At 41.7% G+C, this 18,082-nt stretch overlaps 1 protein-coding gene across 1 annotated transcript in view; it reads right to left on the bottom strand.

The window, feature by feature from the left end:
• Positions 1-18,082, bottom strand: part of LOC113902123 (multidrug resistance-associated protein 4-like) — a 113,722-nt gene that overhangs the window by 66,895 nt on the left and 28,745 nt on the right. Inside the window, exons 7-11 of the mRNA XM_027557077.1 lie at positions 17,916-18,079; positions 16,607-16,732; positions 15,407-15,656; positions 12,934-13,035; positions 949-1,038 (exon numbers count right to left, since the gene is read on the bottom strand). Coding sequence (XP_027412878.1) covers positions 949-1,038; positions 12,934-13,035; positions 15,407-15,656; positions 16,607-16,732; positions 17,916-18,079 — 732 coding nt within the window. The remainder of the gene's footprint in view (positions 1-948; positions 1,039-12,933; positions 13,036-15,406; positions 15,657-16,606; positions 16,733-17,915; positions 18,080-18,082) is intronic.

Here is an 18,082-nt window from a genome sequence, read left to right as displayed (position 1 = left end):
ACTCTGAGGTTGTTGTATTTGAAGAACAGAAGTCCATCATGCCCAGGGAACTCAAATCCTGGGCTCTGTGACAACCTAGTGGGGTAGGATGGGATGAGAGGTGGGAAAGAGGTACAAGAGAGAGGAAACATATGTATACCTATGGCTGTTGATTCATGTTGATGTATGGCAGAAACCAACACAATATTGTAAAGTGATTATCCTCCAATTAAAATTAAATTTTTAAAAAAGTCCTTCATGGAGGAAATCATCACTCTCTTGTGTGCACACCCCACATTTAGGTTTCTGTATTTTGCTGTACAAAACACAGGACACTAAATGCACATGTACATGTCCTTCATATCTCTTGTAACACACAGAAATGACATGCCTATGTCCACGCCATCAGAGCACTCACCACACTGGGCTGAAATAGTCTGCCTGCATATCTGTCTTACCCCAGAAGCTGCTTGCCTCTGGTGGGCAGAGGTGTCAAGGTCTGGCTCATGTCTATATCTTTAGCTCCAGCATATGGTTGTACATTCCCTACACGTGCACTAATGGGACCAAGTCAAGTCACATGAAGAAATGCTCAGAGCTTCCTGGAAGAGCCTTCACTACCTCCAGACTTCCTGGAGGGGCCGCCATGACAAAAAGAAGTCCCTACTGTCTCCGTCCATCCTGAACAGCTGCCACATAAATAATGTCCTTCATTGAGATGTGCAAACTCCCCACGAGCAGTTCCCAAGTATGTCACATGAAGCATCAAGAAGGAAAACACAGTGTGCATTTATCCCGATGTATTTTGCCATGAAATCTTTTTGCAAAACTAATGTTCCTAGAGAAACACCTTTCTAGATACACCCAATTCAAACTCAAACTGAGCCACACTCAGCTCTGGGCTCCACTCTGAGGACTGAATAGGGGCGGTGGCATTACATTAGGCTGACAAAAGGCATCATAACTTACCTTTCCTGCTCCCACAGGTCCGACCACAGCTAACAGTTCACTGGGTCTGACAGTAAAGGAAAGGCCTTGTAGGGTTGGGATTTCTGATTCCTGCAAATTAAAGTTTATAAAAATGTACTCATTTCGATAAAGTAATACACATTACTTTAAAAAGTAGAGAAAGTAACGTAATAGTCACTGATATCCTAACATTAACTCACATTTTTCTCCTTCCTATTTTAAGATACTGTGTCTCAAAGGCGTTTTCATCCAATCCTATGTCTTAGGGGGTTTGAAGTAGTTTTAAGTTGCCTTTAGGAAGCCTCTTTCTTTTACCAAATTTACATACGGATTCAGCTCTAAACACCCACAGAATTTAGTAGCAGAGATGACAAGGCACCTTCCCGAAATGCAAACTGAATGATGCATACTAGTTTATTAAAATAATGTACTTAAATACAATATCCAGTGTGGAATGTTTTTAATAATTTATAAGTTTTCATCAGGGCCCTTGGTTTTAACTGTCTCATTAATCTCCACAAAGCGGCAGCATAAGTACCTGGCATGCCTGGCCCTTTATTAAACAAATAAATTGAAAGTAAAAGTCACTCAGTCTTGTGATCACAACTCTTTGTGATCCCATGGCCTGTAAAGTCCATGGAATTCTCCAGGCCAGAATACTGGAGTGGATAGCCTTTCCCTTCTCTAGGGGATCTTCCCAACCCAGGGATTTAACCCAGGTCTCCTGCCTTGCAGGAGGATTCTTTACCAACTGAGCCACAGGGAAGCCCAAGAATAATGGATAGGTAGCCTATTCCTTCTCCAGGGGATCTTCCCGACCCAGAAATTGAACTGGGGTCTCCTGTATTGCAAATGGATTCTTTACCAACTGAGCTATAAGGGAAGCCCTAAATAATTTGAAATCTCCACTAATCTCTCCATTTTCACTTGATAGAATGAAACTCAGTAATGTTCAGCAAGCAAAGAGGCACTTTATATTAAGAAGTCACTCTTGGTAAATTAACTCTTATAAGTAATCTTCAAAGCTCTAAAGAGAGCTTTAATTCAACACCTACAACAACAACAACAAAATGGGTAATAAAGAAATTAATTATGACACCATGGGTCAGAGTGATAAAGCCTCAATTTTGTACATGATACATGCATTATGTGTCCTGGCTAAACAGGGCAATAAGGTATTTCTACTGTAAGAAAAATATAAAACATGAAGGTATATGTGACAACACATAATCCAACTCAAAGGTGAAGGACAAAGTACTCCTCATGCTGGTCACAGGTCACGTTCCTGAGAGACTCAGGGTGTCTGTGTGTCTTTACATATCCTGAGTGTTAAGAAAATAGTAACTTCTATGTCAAAAAAAAAAGTTTATATGTGATTAAGTAAAATGCTCAAAAGACTAAAAGCACACAGTTTGGATTAAAAGTCTGAATAATCTTCAAACTGAATTTTTTTTCTAGAAAAAAACTGAATTGCTTAAACAACATTCACATACTAAAAAAATGACAATAATTTTTCATCACCAAAAAAACTAGTTTCAGATTTTAAGAATGAAAAATCTATCAAAAGAAACTACATTTTAATATACAAGAAACATTTTTTAAGCCTTTTAAGCTTCTCCACTTTCCCCCTTAGTCAGTCTCTCCATCAAAAGGCTTCCATAAGCCTCTTATCCATCTTCATCAGAGGGCAGACTGACTGAAAACCACAATCATAAAAAACTAACCAATCTGATCACATGGACCACAGCCTTGTTTAACTCAATGAAACTATGAGCCACGCCATGTAGGGCCACCCAAGACAAACAGGTCATGGTGTAGAGTTCTGACAAAACGTGGTCCACTGGAGAAGAGAATGGCAAACTACTTCAATATTCTTGCCTTGAGAACCCATGAACAATATGAAAAGGCAAAAAGATAGGACACTGAAAGATGAACTCCCCAGGTCGGTAGGTACCCAGTGTGCTACTGGAGATCAGTGGAGAAATAACTTCAGAAAGAATGAAGAGATGGAGCCAAAGCAAAAACAACACCCAGCTGTGGATGTGACTGGTGACAAAAGCAAAGTCCAATGCTGGAAAGAGCAATATTGCATACGAACCTCGAATGTTAGGTCCACGAATCAAGGCAAATTGGAAGTGGTCAAACAGGATATGGTGAAAGTGAACATCGAAATTTTAGGAATCAGCAGAATAAAATGAATGGAATGGGTGAATTTAACTCAGATGACCATTATATCTACTACTGTGGTCAAGAATCCCTTAGAAGAAATGGAGTAGCCATCACAGTCAACAAAAGAGTCCGAAATGCAGTATTTGGATGCAATCTCAAAAATGATAGAATGATCTCTATTTGTTTCCAAGGCAAACCGTTTAATATCATGGTAATCTAACTCTATGCCCTGAAGAAGTTGAATGGTTCTATGAAGACCTACAAGGCCTTCTAGAAAGTGAAGTGAAATCGCTCAGTTGTATCCGACTCTTTGCGATCCCATGGAGTGTAGCCTACAAGACTCCTCTGTCCATGAGATTTTCCAGGCAAGAATACTGGAATGGGTTGCCATTTTCTTCTCCAGGAGATCTTCTCTACCCAGGGATTGAACCCAGGTCTTCCACATTGTAGGTAGATGTTTTACTGTCTGAGCCACCAGAATTAATACCCCAAAAAGATGTCCTTTTCATTATAGGGGACAGGAATGCAAAAGTAGGAAGTCAAGAAATACCTAGACTAACAGGCAAATTTGGTTTTGGAGTAAAGAATGAAGCAGGGCAAAGGACAATAGAGTTTTTCCAAGAGAACTCACTGCTCAAAGCAAACACCTTCTTCCAACAACACAAGAGAAGACTCTACACATGGACATCACCAGATGGTCAATACCGAAATCAGACTGATTATATTATTTGCAGCCAAAGATGGAGAAGCTCTATACAGTCAGCAAAAAAAAAAAAAAGATGGGGAGCTGACTGTGGCTCAGATCATGAACTCCTTATTGCCAAATTCATACTTAAATTGAAAAAAGTAGGGAAAACCAGTAAACCATTCAGGTATGACCTAAATCAAATCCCTGTGATTATACAATAGACATGAGAAATAGATTCAAGGGATTAGATCTGATAGACAAAATGCTGGATGAACTATGGACAGAGATTTGTGACACTGTACAGGAGAAAGGGAGCAAGACCATCCCCAAGAAAAAGAAATGCAAAAAAGCAAAATGGCTGTCTGAGGAGGCCTTACAAATAGCTGAGAAAAGAAGAGAAGTGAAAAGCAAAGGAGAAAAGAAAAGATACATCCATTTGAATGTGGAGTTCCAAAGAATAGCAAGGAGAGATAAGAAAGCCTTCTTCAGTAATCAGTGCAAAGAAATAGAGGAAAACATTAGAATGGGAAAGACTACTGATCTCTTCAAGAAAATTAGAAATAACAAGGGAATAATTCATGCAAAGATGGGAACAATAAAGGACAGAAATGGTACAGACCTAACAGAAGCAGAAGACATTAAGAAGAGGTGGCAAGAATACGCAGAAGAACTACACAAAAAATATCTTCACTACCCAGATAATCACAATGGTGTGATCATTCACCTAGAGCCAGACATCCTGGAATGTGAAGTCAAGTGGACCTTAGGAAGCATCACTACAAACAAAGTGTCTGGAGGTGATGGAATTCCAGCTGAGTTATTCCAAATCCTAAGAGATGATGCTGTGAAAGTGCTGCACTCAATATGCCAGCAAATTTGGAAAACTCAGCAGTGGCCACAGGACTGGAAAAGGTCAGAGTTCATTTCAATCCCAAAGAAGGGCAATGCCAAAGAATGTTCAAACTACTACACAATTGCACTCATCTCACACACTAGTAAAGTAATGCTCAAAATTTTCCAAGCCAGCTTCAACAGTATGTGAATGTGAACTTCCAGATGTTCAAGCTGGTTTTAGAAAAGGCAGAGGAACCAGAGATCAGATTGCCAACATCTGTTGGATTATCAAAAAAGTCAAAGAGTTCCATAAAAATATCTATTTCTGCTTTATTGACTATGCCAAAGCCTTTGACTGTGTGGATCACAATAAACTGTGGAAAATTCTTTAAGCGATGGGAACACCAGACCACCTGACCTGCCTCTTAAGAAATCTGTATACAGGTCAGGAAGCAACAGTTAGAACTGAACATGGAACAACAGACTGGTTCCAAATAGGAAAAGGAGTACGTCAAGGCTGTATATTGTCACCCTGTTTATTTATCTTATATGCAGAGTACATTGTGAGAAATGCTGGGCTGGATATAGCACAAGCTGGAATCAAGATTGCCAGGAGAAATATGAATAACCTCAGATATGCAGATGACACCACCCTTATGGCAGAAAGCAAAGAATAACTAAAGAGCCTCTTTATGGAAGTGAAAGAGGAGAGTGAAAAAGTTGGCTTAAAGTTCAACATTCAGAAAACTAAGATCAAGGAATCTGGTCCCATCACTTCATGGCAAATAGATGGGGAAACAGTGAGAGAGTTTATTTTGGGGGGCTTCAAAATCATTGCAGATGGTGATTGCAGCCATGAAATTAAAAGATGCTTGCTCCTTGGAAGAAAAGCTATGACCAACCTAGACAGCATATTTTAGAGCAGAGACATCAATTTACCAACAAAGATCCATCTAGTCAAAGCTATGGTTTTTCCAGTAGTGATGTATAGATGTGAGAGTGGACTATAAAGAAAGCTGAGAGCAGAAGAATTGATGCTTTTGAACTGTGGTGTTGGAGAAGACTCTTGAGAGTCCCTTGGATTGCAAGGAGATCCAACTGGTCCATCCCAAAGGAGATCATCCCTGAATATTCATTGGAAGGGCAGATGTTGAAGCTGAATCTCCAATACTTTGGCCACCTGATGCAAAAAATTGACTCATTTGAAAAGACCCTGATGTTGGGAAGGATTGAAGTCAGGAGAAGAAGGGGATGACAGAGGATGAGATGGTTGGATGGCATCACTGAATCAATGGACATAAGTTTAAGTAAGCTCCAGGAGTTTATGACGGGCAGGGAGGCCTGGCGTGCTGCAGTCCATGGGGTCGCCAAGAGCTGGACATGACTGAGCGACTGAACTGAACTCCTTTCTTCCTGCCTGACACTTGGGATTCCTATTTTACTGCTTTTCACCTAGTTATGACAGCAAAATAGTGAACCAACTACAAACATCAACTTCCTATCACAGCCCCTCAGTCTGTCAAGGACAGAGTTCCTTCCGTGTTCAGGCCTCAGGATCGCGCACTGCTCCGGGGTGATCAGAAGGGGGCAGCACTCGACAACTCATGGCTGCTGGGTCCCTCCCCCACTGGTTATCCGGGCTCAGGGAACACTGACTCAATAAAGATCATCATCTAAGCTACTACTCTGTGCAGACACGGTTCAAAACCCTGCACCTTGAGATCTGGAGGCTCCCACAAGACCTTTGTTTTGCTTATTCTTTTTTTTTTATTATTTTGGCTGCTGCTCTGGGTCTTTGCTGGGGTATGGGGGCTTAGTCGGAGAAGGCAATGGCACCCCACTCCAGTACTCTTGCCTGGAAAATCCCATGGATGGAGGAGCCTGGTAGGCTGCAGTCCATGGGGTCGCTAGGAGTTGGACACGACTGAGCGACTTCACTTTCACTTTTCACTTTCATGCATTGGAGAAGGAAATGGCAAGCCACTCCAGTGTTCTTGCTTGCCTGGAGAATCCCAGGGAGAGGGGAGCCTGGTGGGCTGCCATCTCTGGGGTCGCACAGAGTCCGACACGACTGAAGCGACTTAGCAGCAGCAGCAGCAGCAGCAGGGGGCTTAGTTACTCCATAGCATGTGAGATCTTAGTTCCTCAACCAGGGATGGAACCAGAGTCCCCTGTATTGGAAGGTGGATTCTGAACCACTGGACCACCAGATAAGTCCCTGGAACCATTTATTTTAAATCTTAAAGATCAAGACCAAGTCACATCATTTCATGAATGAGACCTGGGTACCTGAGAACTGCCCCCACCTGCCCATCTGGCTGTCTAGGGGAGCAGATTACAGAGCTCATGTCTGTCTCCTGCCTCCCAGCCCAGCAGGGGCTTCATTCAGACTCAGCTTTTCTCCAAAACCCTAAATGCCTTCCCCTTCCCCTCCAAGGACTCTCTCACCTATGACCTAACCTGACAGCCCTAATTACTAATGACCCCAGCAAGGGACACAGTCCTTCCATAGGCAAGGCCAGGGCAACAGAACAGGGTGTTCTGGACTACAGAACAGGCAACAGAACAGGGTGTTCTGGACTACACAGAAGTCTGTGACCATGTTATTAAGCTCTTGAAAGAACAAGATAGTTCATTTTTAAATGCTGCATGCTGCTGCTGCTGCTAAGTCACTTCAGTTGTGTCTGACTCTGTGCAACCCTATAGAAAGCAGCCCAGCAGGCTCCCCTGTCTCTGGGATTCTCCAGGCAAGAAGACTGGAGTGGGTTGCCATTTCCTTCTCCAATGCATGAAAGTGAGAAGTGAAAGTGAAGTCGCTCAGTCGTGTCTGACCCTCAGCGACCCCATGGACTGCAGGGCACCAGGCTCCTCCGTCCATGTGATTTTCCAGGCAAGAGTACTGGCGTGGGGTGCCATTGCTCCATAGTTTGGTACAAAAGCAATTCAGCGGACACCTGCTCACACTGGGGGAGAGGATGCAGGGGACAGAAGGATGGACGCAGCGATGGGTCCACTTGAACACCTGCACAGAGGACATATTGTCGGGCTCTCCCACCTGCTGCTCTGGGCCACGGGCTGCCTGGCCATGCTCTGTGTGATGACTGGCTCAGGGCACCACCCTGGCCCTGACGTGACTACAGCTCAGCTTTACTGAGCACCACCACTCAGTACCGCCACTCCTCAGGAGCACCTCTCCAGCCCCAGAAATCTGGGAAACCACAACAGCTATGTTTCCTGTTTTGATGCTAAGACTGCTAATACTACCTGCTTTTGGACTGAATGAAAGGTAAGACCTACTGTTTACATAATTCAAAGTTAGTGACTGCCAGGTGGTGAACACAGAATTCTTTCTGTATCTGTGCCTGCTGTCACACCATTGCCAACCAATTTGAGAGCTAACACCACAACTCTGCCTTTCCCTCCACAGCTCCCACCGCAGCTGCCACATCAGGTGTAACTAAAACCACTAACTCTGAGCTCACAACCCATGCCAAAGTCTGCCTCTGATGCAGCCAGGTTCTTTGGAGGAGCTGTCCTTTCTTGGGTGTGTACGCTGTAATTTTCTTTCTCTATAGATTTGCAAATCTAAAAACACAAAATTACCACACCCTATGGGCTTCCTTGATGACTCAGATGGTAGAGAATCCGCCTACAATGTGCCGAGACCCAAGTTTGATCCCTGGGTAGGGAAGATCCTCCTGGAGAAGGGAATGGCAACCCACTCCAGTATTCTTGCCTGGAGAATTCCATGGACAGAAGAGCCTGGCAGGCTATAGTCCATGGAATCACAAAGAGTTGGACCCAACTGAGCAACTAACACTAACCCCACCCTCTGAAAACAGACCTGCTAAATTAACAAGGGCTGGAGTGTAACTCACTGAAACCAAAATATCATCTTTCAATATGTCCCACATGGAAGATGCTATTCTGGGATCTTTAATTTTTCAAGGGATGCATATCGGAGCATTGCTCTTGAAGAAAATCAGTTAAATCATTTTGCTCAAGGGGAATATTTAAAGTGCTCTGCATGAATATTTGTGGCTGCTTCTTTTACCTTAAATGGCTGCTGCTGTGGGATTAGATTCTCTCTTCTTTACATGCCAAATGTAAGTCTGTAAGTGATGGAAAACACTGTCCTGTGTGGACAGCCTATGACCCTTTTGCAGGTGCAGTGAAAGTCACTTAGCAGTCCCTAGGCAAGATTACTAGAGTGGGTTGCCATTCCCTTTTCCAGGGGATCTTCCCAACCTAGGAACCGAACCTGGGTCTCCTGCACTGCAGGCAGATTCTTTACCATGGATCCACCATGGAAGCCCAATATTGTAAAGTAATTAGCCTCCAATTAAAATTCTTTTAAAAAGAAGTCATTTTAAAGCCTGAAAGATGCATTATTTTTATTCAAACTCAGGATGTACTTTAGTGACCAGAATTTAGAAGAAGGTGCTAAATGAGCATCAATCAGGTGGATTTTTGGCTATCATTTAAAAAGTGGAATAAATTTAAAAATTTAGTATCCTTAGAGTAAAATTTTGTGCTTGATAACAGTTATTTTTTATACATGGAAAAATGATGCCACATTCCAGATTTAAAGAAATGAATGGAAAGGACACAAAAATAGTTAAGTACAACAGATTATTGTTCATACTTATAAAGCACTTTGTATCATTTAGAAATTAAAGAACAATGCCTTAAAGTCTAGACCTAACCTAAAATGCTGGTGATTTGCTATTTCACATTAAAGAAGGGAAAAGTTGGTCTGAGGATGTAACTGTTGATGTGGGCAATAAAAAATCTGTTCTAAGATACTACACTGTTATAACTGAAAACTTACCTACTTTATTTCAAGCCTGAGTAACTTAAACAATTTATATGAAGTCAAAAGCCTTCATCTATGGAACCACCCTAAATTTTTCTTATGACTGTTAAAAAGTATAAAGTTGATTTAATTATATTTTCCTTTGTACTTCAAAAAAGTATCCTAACTGTTGTACCTTAAGATTTTCACCAAGCTTTCTTAAAATGTAACTTTTATGAGGCAAGAAAGAAGTTGTTTTAGAATCATTTACTAACTCTTTAATGAGACAATCATTTTAAGTTTTGACACAGAAAATGTGAACAGTGTAATTTCAGGAAAAAATTTTAGTTGATCGGATTACTGTTGATTTTTAATGATGATTGTGCTAGGTAAATAGATAGTACTTTTTATTTCTTCTCACCTATCTTTTTTTTTCTTAGTTCCAATTCCTGTGGTATGGTAAGCATGCATACTTTCATCTCTTTAGTTTCCTTATGAATCACTAGTTTTTTCAGGTTTAGAGGGATCCTTCTTCCCTGCCTTTGACACACAGGATTAGTTCAGGGACTTAAGTCAGTTTAAAATGAGCTTTTGCTCATTAAGGCTCCAGGTCATTAAGGCTTTTTTGTTTTAGTTTCCCTACCCTACAATGGCTGAATTTAGCACTTGGTTTTCAATATTATATAGTAAGAAACGACAAGTTGCTCTTGACCATTTCTTAAGCCAAAGTTCCTTACATTTAAACAATTAAAGATTCATAAAATGAAGATTTACTATTTCTTCATTGCTTGCTGGTACAGCTATAGTTTGTTTTACTCGCAAGTTTATACATATCCCTAATGTTTTCAAGTGCCTTAATTGTTTAATATCTCTGGCTTCAAAGGTTTCTGGGAAAAGATATGCTTACCTCACATTTTTGTGTCTCCCTCAGTCATGACAGTCTAGGTACCTCACAAAAAATGTTATTATGGTGCCATGGCTGTTAGTTTTTAGTGAGTGCTATTAGAGACTAGATTCAGTTGAAAATATTTAGAATTTCTATTCCATGAAAGTGGTAAAAATTAGCTGCAATACCATAATCATCATTTACCTAGATAGGAATATCTTTGCTTTGCTCAGTCACTCTGCAACCCTATGGACTCTACCCACCAGGCTCTTCTATCCATGGGATTCTCCAGGCAAGAATACTGGAGGGAGTTGCCATTTCCTTCTCCAAGGAAACTTTGCCACACAATAATGTTCACATTTTCATCTATTTTTGTGAAAATGTAGCTGATGAAGCCTCTCATCTCTGTAATTTTGAATTCTGCTCTAACAGAATCATAATATCCCATTAGTTAGATTTTACAAGAACCTTACAACAGAACTCACAGCCTTTTCCCCTCTTCCTTCAGCAGTTTAGTATCTTGAATTAGTAATAATGTGTTTTTTTTTTTAAACTCTAGAAGCTATATAGAAACCTTTTCAGATTTTTCATCTGATGTATTAACATGGACTGTAGTACAACTAAAATCCCTTATTCTACCTTACAGGCATTTGCTGCACAGGCAGACTGCTGCATACAGATATTTTTATTTCAGTTAATTAACAACTGCAGAACATATACTGAACTGATTTAAAGTAAATCTACATGTTTGCTTGGAACAAAAGAAATCTGCTCATAACTTCATACAAAGTATGTGTTAGCATTTACATAAAATGGTCTTTATAATGGAATTTTAGTGGTGCATTCTATAAATGCTTCAAGAGCATTATGACGAGAAACACCAACCAGAAGGTAAATCCACTGTATTAAGGTAGCAGAAGCTCTCAGGTTAGATCAGACACCTTGTGTGAGTTTCCATGGACAGAAGGTACAGGGATGTGGTTTCATGTATCTAGGAACAAACCACTGGTTGTCGGTGGGGACGGCAGCTGCTGAGTCAGAAGCAGGTGAACAGGATGCAGGTGGCACCACAGAGTCACAGGCACGGAAGACAGGGTGAGTCTACAGTCAGGACACGTGCTCTGTGATCCCCACTCTGACAGCCCGGCTCCTGGGCTCTGCTCTGGAGGGTAGACCCTCTGGTGGAGGCGCCGCCTCCCTGAGTCCCTCCAGCGCTGGGGGTGGGAGCAGCTTCCTGCCTTTGATAACCCCTGGGTTGTCTCGCGCACCACCATTTTGCCCTTACTGCTTTTTTCTCCCTCTTTTATCATCTGCGTAACTAATTCCCTGCATGGAACTCCCTCTCCAGTGGTGGGGTTCTGTTTTCCTAACAAATCCTCACTGATACAGGAGGGTGAGCACAGAAGACCACGGAACAAGGGAGCAGCGGGGCATTTCAGTTGGTAAAGGCGCTGCACTGGGTGTGTGATACTGACAACTTCTTGAGACCAGACCCTGTTGTTTTTTCTGTTTGACTGAACCTAACAAATAATAACCCTGTATACGAAACAGCAAAAGAAACACTGATGTATAGAACAGTCTTTTGTACTCTTTGGGAGAGGGAGAGGGTGGGATGATATGGGAAAATGGCATTGAAATATGTATAATATCATATATGTAACGAGTCGCCAGTCCAGGTTCGATGCACGATACTGGATGCTTAGGGCTGGTGCACTGGGACGACCCAGAGGGATGGTATGGGGAGGGAGGAGGGAGGAGGGTTCAGGATGGGGAACACATGTATACCTGTGGCGGATTCATTTCGATATTTGGAAAAACCAATACAATATTATAAAGTTTAAAAATAAAACAAAATTTAAAAAATAAATAAATAAAAGAAGATCAAAAAAAAAAAAAAGAAACCAAATAAGGTGATGAACAGGGAGGCCTGGCATGCTGCGATTCATGGGGGTCACAAAGAGTCAGACACGACTGAGCTGAACTGAACTGACTGAAATGAAAAGTGTTGGAAATCACTAGCTCTCCTAGTCAGCTTCCACACAATGTAATCCTTTAACTAGGAATCACTGGTGCTCATTGTGATCACCTGCTGTCTCCTCCTACCCTGGCTGCCACCAAAGTATTCAGAACCATCCAGAAGCTCAGGATGGGAGAGCCCCCACTCTACCCCACAGCAAAGATCCAGATCATGGCCTCATTGTGTGTATAATAAACTGGTCTGAAAATCAAGGCAAAAAATATATGCTGATTCCCCAAAGCCTCTTTAAAAACTAGTTATTTTTCAGATAACCCATATCACATTGCAGCATTTTGTCTGTCCAATTCTGTAAATGCTAACATTACAAATGTATGGACTTTAAGTTCAAAATGTGCTAATGCTTTGAAAGCTCTCTTGAAAATGAGAGAGACAGCAACATGTCAAACATCTTAGGTTGATATTATAATCTCCATTACATACAAACATTAGTCCCTATTTTGAATAATTTTGTAACATACTTTTAGTAAATGAGCAAGTCACATTTTACACCATGGGTAAAATCTAAAAATTCTCCAGTGAATCTTAGTCACAGTTGTCTGTTAGCAGTCATGATCTTGGAATGGAAGATCTGTTACCTCATCCCAAAAAGCAGTGAAATCTTGCATGTCCACCATCACTTCACCCTCTGATGGCAGCTGAGTGTTGACCTGTGGTATTTCATCAAGTAATAAAAAATTCTATAGAAATGAGGCAAAAAAAAAAAACCAGATTGTAAAAAAACAGATTGTTAAACTGCAGGAAGAAAGCACAAACAAAAACAATTGCTTTTCTGGGATTTGCAAACTTTGAACAGTCTAAATATGTTTTGCTAACTGTTCTTAAAGTATTAGTTCACATCAAAATATATTATGCAATACATGAGACCCCAGTTTGATTCCTGGGTTGGGAAGACCCGCTGGAGAAGGGTTAGTCTACCCACTCCAGCTGTGGCTTCCCTTGTGGCTCAGCTGGTAAAGAATCCACCTGCAATGCAGGAGACCTGGGTTTGATCCCTGGGTTGGGAAGATGCCCTGGAGAAGGGAAAGGCTACCCATTCCAGTATGCTGGCCTGGAGAATTCCACAGAATGTATAGTCCATAGGGCTGCTAAGAGTCAGACACAACTGACCAACTTTCACTTTCACTCATAACATATTAAATAATGTATGGAAAAATATATTACATAATTATTATTATTACATAATTAATAATTACTATTATTACAGCTCATGGTATATATCAATATAATCATATAATATAGTGTATTTGTTGTTGCTCAGTCACTAAATCGTGTCTGACTCTTTGCAATCCCATGGATTGCAGCACTCCAGGATCCCCTGTCCATCACTATCTCCAAGAGTTTGCTCAGACTCATGTCTGTTGAGTCAGTGATGCTATCCAACCATCTCACCCTCTCTCGTCCCCTTCTCCTCTTGCCCTCAATCTTTCCCAGCATCAGGGTCTTTTCCAATGAGTTGGCTCTTGGCATTAGATAGCCAAAGTATTGGAGCTTCAGCATCAGACCTTCCAATGAATACTCAGGGTTGATTTCCTTTAGGATTGGCTGGTTTGATCTCCTTGCAGTCCAAGGGGCTCTCAAGAGTCTTCTCCAGTACCACAGTTCAAACCATCAATTCTTCGGTGCTCAGCCTTCTTTATGGTCCAACACTCACATCTATACATGACTGGTGGAAAAACCATACTTTTAACTATAGGGAACATTGTTGGCAAAGTAATGTCTCTGCTTTTTAATACACTGTCTAGAATTGTCATAGCTTTTCTTCAAAGAAGCAAGGGTCTTTGAATTTCATGGCTGCAATCAGCACCTTCAGTGATTTTGGAGCCCAAGAAAATAAAGTCTGTTTCTGTTTCCATTGTTTCCCCATCTGTTGCCATGAAGTAATGGGATGAAATGCCATGATTGTAGTTTTCTGAATGCTGAGTTTTAAGTCAGCATTTTCACTCTCCTCTTTCACCTTCATCAAGAGGCTCTTTAGTTCCTCTTCACTTTTTGCCATAAGGGTGGTGTCATCTGCATGTCTGAGGTTATTGATATCTCTCCCAGCAATCTTGATTCCAGCTTGAGCTTCATCCAGCCCAACATTTCTCATGATGTACTCTGCATATAAGTTAAAAAAGCAAGGTTACAATATATAGCCTTCATGTACTCCTTTTCCAAATTGGAACCAGCCCATTATTCCATGACCAGTTCTAACTGTTGCTTCTTGACTTGCATACAAGTTTGACAGGAGACAGGTAAGGTGATTTGATATTCCCATCTCTTTCATGATTTTCCACAGTTTGTTGTGATCCACACACTCAAAGGCTTTAGAGTAGTCAATGAAGCAGTAGCAGATGTTTTTCTGGAATTCTCTTGTTTTTCTATGATCCAACGGATGCTGGAAATTTGATCCCTGGTTCCTTTGCCTTTTCTAAATCCAGCTTGTATATCTGGAACTTCTTGGTTTACATAATGGTGGGAATTATAAATGTGAAAAAAAAGAGGGCAGTTAGAGGATTAAGCAGTAAATAAAGAGGGGACAGGGATGAAAAGGCAGATGCAAAAGGTGGCTCAGATATCAACAAGCAAAACATCTGTAGAGGAAAGAACTCATTTTTGAACACAGAGAATTAAGTGAATCTGAGGCCACTCTTCCTGTCCAAGGAGCAGGGAGCTCTCAGCAAGTTCCTCCCCTCCTGGCCCAGAGAGGAATCCTGTACCCCAGGACTGCACAGTCACTGCCTGGTCACTGGAGTCAGCACAGGAGATGCACTCTGTTTGCTTCTCCTGCTTTTACACATTGTAGTCACTCTGCAGGCATCACTACACAAGAGCCCTGTGCTACTGCTACTTATATATACTACTGTCCCTACAAGAGAACCATTCTTATGATATCTGTAATGCACTCTACCTAAGAAGAAAAGGGAGTATCTACAACATTCTGGGAAGACTGCCAGCTTTGGCACTGAGAGAGCTAAATATCTCCTAACTGGAACACAGTGATACCAAACAAAAGGACATTTTACAAAAAATCCACCGAAAACTGAAAACAATTATTTGTCCCCAAACCTTGATTCTTCGGATGCTGACAACAGCCTCTGACACCTTCTCGACGGCTATGGGGAAGTAAAGGGTGCTCGAGAACCGCAGAGCCTCAATCAGCATCACCACCACAAACACCTGGCTGGCTGTGATCCGGTTGTCAAGGAGCTCATTGGTGATGAAGGTGACAAAAATCATAATTTTGCTGATAGCGAAAAATGATGCCAAATTCATGCCCCTAAGGTAGGAACTTTTCAGAATCCTGGAAATTTCCTTCCTGAAAAGAGAGTAGGAAAGAGGTTTTAAAAGAAGCATCGACATCCAAGGCATGAATTCAAGCCCTCACATGGAGACACTACACAGGGCATGCCTGGGGCTCCGTCCCAACACCAGGACACACACTTCATCACCACTTCACTCTTCCAACTAAAGAGAGGCTTCATGTCACCCTTTTAAACACTGTTGGTCAATTGGACTGGGTTTGAACATTCTTTCAACAAGCATTCATAACCACAAGTCCTGGGCCAGGCTCCCCACTGTTAACAGAAAGACACAGTCCGTCCCTTCCAGGAACTCATGAACTTGTGGGAGAAGAGAATAAGACACCCCAAAATTGTGAGACACCAAGACATTAGACAGAGGCAGACACCATAGCCGCCCTGGAAGCACATGTCCTGGCTATTGTAAATAGTGCTGCAATGAGCATTGAGGTACATGTGTCTTTTTGAATTCTGGTTTGCTCAGGGCATATGCCCAGTAGTGGGATGGCTGTGTCATATGGTGGATTTATTCCTAATTTTCTAAGGAATCTCCAGCCTCTTTTCCACAATAGCTGTGCCAATTTGCACTCCTACCACAGTGCAGGAGGGTACTGTTTGTAGACTTTTTGTTGATGGCCATGCCTACCAGTGTGAGGTGATACTTCATTGTAGCCTTGATTTGAATTTCTCTAAGAAAGAGTGATGTTGAGCATTTTTCATGTGTTTATTGGCTATCTGTTTGTCTTCAGAAGCATACATAATTTTTACTTTAAGAAGATCGTAAGTGGAACAGCAGGTTAAAACGACATTTCCCCTCTTCCACTTAACCCTCCTGCCACATGTAAGGTATGGAGTTCATAGTATTTAAGCTCATCTTCATGTGAAAACTTGGTAAGACTTCTAATTTCAGTCAGTAAAAATAGAGGGGAAAGTACAAAAATATGGTGTGATATGCACAAAAACTTACCTTCTCAGTCTGGTAATAAGGTCTATAAATGACTTTTCCCAAGCATTCATTTTTACTGTTCTGATGCCAGTTATGACTTCAGTCATGGTCCTGATCCTGTCGTCTGTGAGAGCTGCAGTCTTACTCCTGAGGGGACAGACGAGATGAGCCTCAGTGACCACAGCCCAACTTTCTTCAGCAGCTGCAGAAGCAGCAGGGGGCACAGGGAGGGACCAGGGATTGATGATTCCCTACAGCTCTTCCGTGCTGACATCACAGGCAGGTCGTTCTCAAAGTGCAAATGGAGAAAAAGATTTTTAGAAGTCAACCACTCAGCCCAACTCAAGGAGTAACTTGGAGAACTCGCAGTACTGGCTGAGGAAGACCCAAAGTAAGTCAGGTATAAACTCTCTGCCCAAGGAGGTCACAGTTGGACAGGGAAGGCAAAAAGACACTGAATCTAACAGGAAGACAGTGTCTGTGCTATGATAAAATAGGAGAGAAGTGCTGGGGAGCAGAAAAGATGGGACTGTGAATTCTACCAGGAAAGCAGAACAAGAAGAAATTCAGAGACCTGGTAGCACTGGAACAGGGCCTCGAAGGATAAGGAACATCTCTTCACAGCCAACAGGAAAGGAAATTGCAAATAGACAAAAATATCACATGTAAAGTCATAAAAAAAAAAAGAAGAAGAAGAGAAATCTCAAGGGGGAAAAAAAAAAAACTTCAAAGAGCACAATACCTCCATCACCTAACAACCTGGACAATGACCCGCCTCCAACCCTCTGGGATCTACTTCAGGTCTATCTCTTTGCCATTAGGTCCTTCATCACCAGCCACTGTTCTATCACATATTCTGCTGGGACTGTGGGGCTTTACAAAGACATAGTTAATTAAGATTGACCTTGTCCTTGAGGCATTTATAAGTTAATGGAAACACTGAATTAAAAACAAGACAAAAAAATAGGTACCTGAAAATTGCTCTAACATAAGAATAACAAAAATACATGCAGTTAAATTTGAGTCTATGGGATTATTACTATTTAATAAAGTTTACATAACATCAATGTAGGTATATTCTGCTCAAGGACATTCCACTTATTCAGCTATGGTAGTGGGAGGAGCCAGTGAGTGCCATCTCCTTTCCCTCTTCAAGATCAGCCTTCAGCTTAAGGCTGGAGCCTCCACCTGCAAAGCCTGAAGGGTCTACAATGCACTCAAAGAAGAGACCAGAGAAGGCATTGGTTTTGTTTTTGAACACAAGCATCGAGCAGACGGTGCATGTTACTAAGCACATATCACCTATTTTTTAAATCAGTGTTTCTCTTACCGGAGTGATGAAAACAACATCCCAAAGCAGCTTTGCAAAAGCAGAAGAATAATGAGAACCGCCATCCCGGCAAGACACGACATTCCTATTTCCTTCCAGAGCAGGGCGGTCACTGCGACAGCCTGCAGTGGTCCCATCCACAGATAGTGCAAGAACATCGCTACCTT

This window comes from Bos indicus x Bos taurus, chromosome 12 (genome assembly GCF_003369695.1).
Source record: "Bos indicus x Bos taurus breed Angus x Brahman F1 hybrid chromosome 12, Bos_hybrid_MaternalHap_v2.0, whole genome shotgun sequence".
NCBI classification, from domain to species: domain Eukaryota; kingdom Metazoa; phylum Chordata; class Mammalia; order Artiodactyla; family Bovidae; genus Bos; species Bos indicus x Bos taurus.
This window is presented reverse-complemented; position numbering and strand designations above follow the sequence as displayed.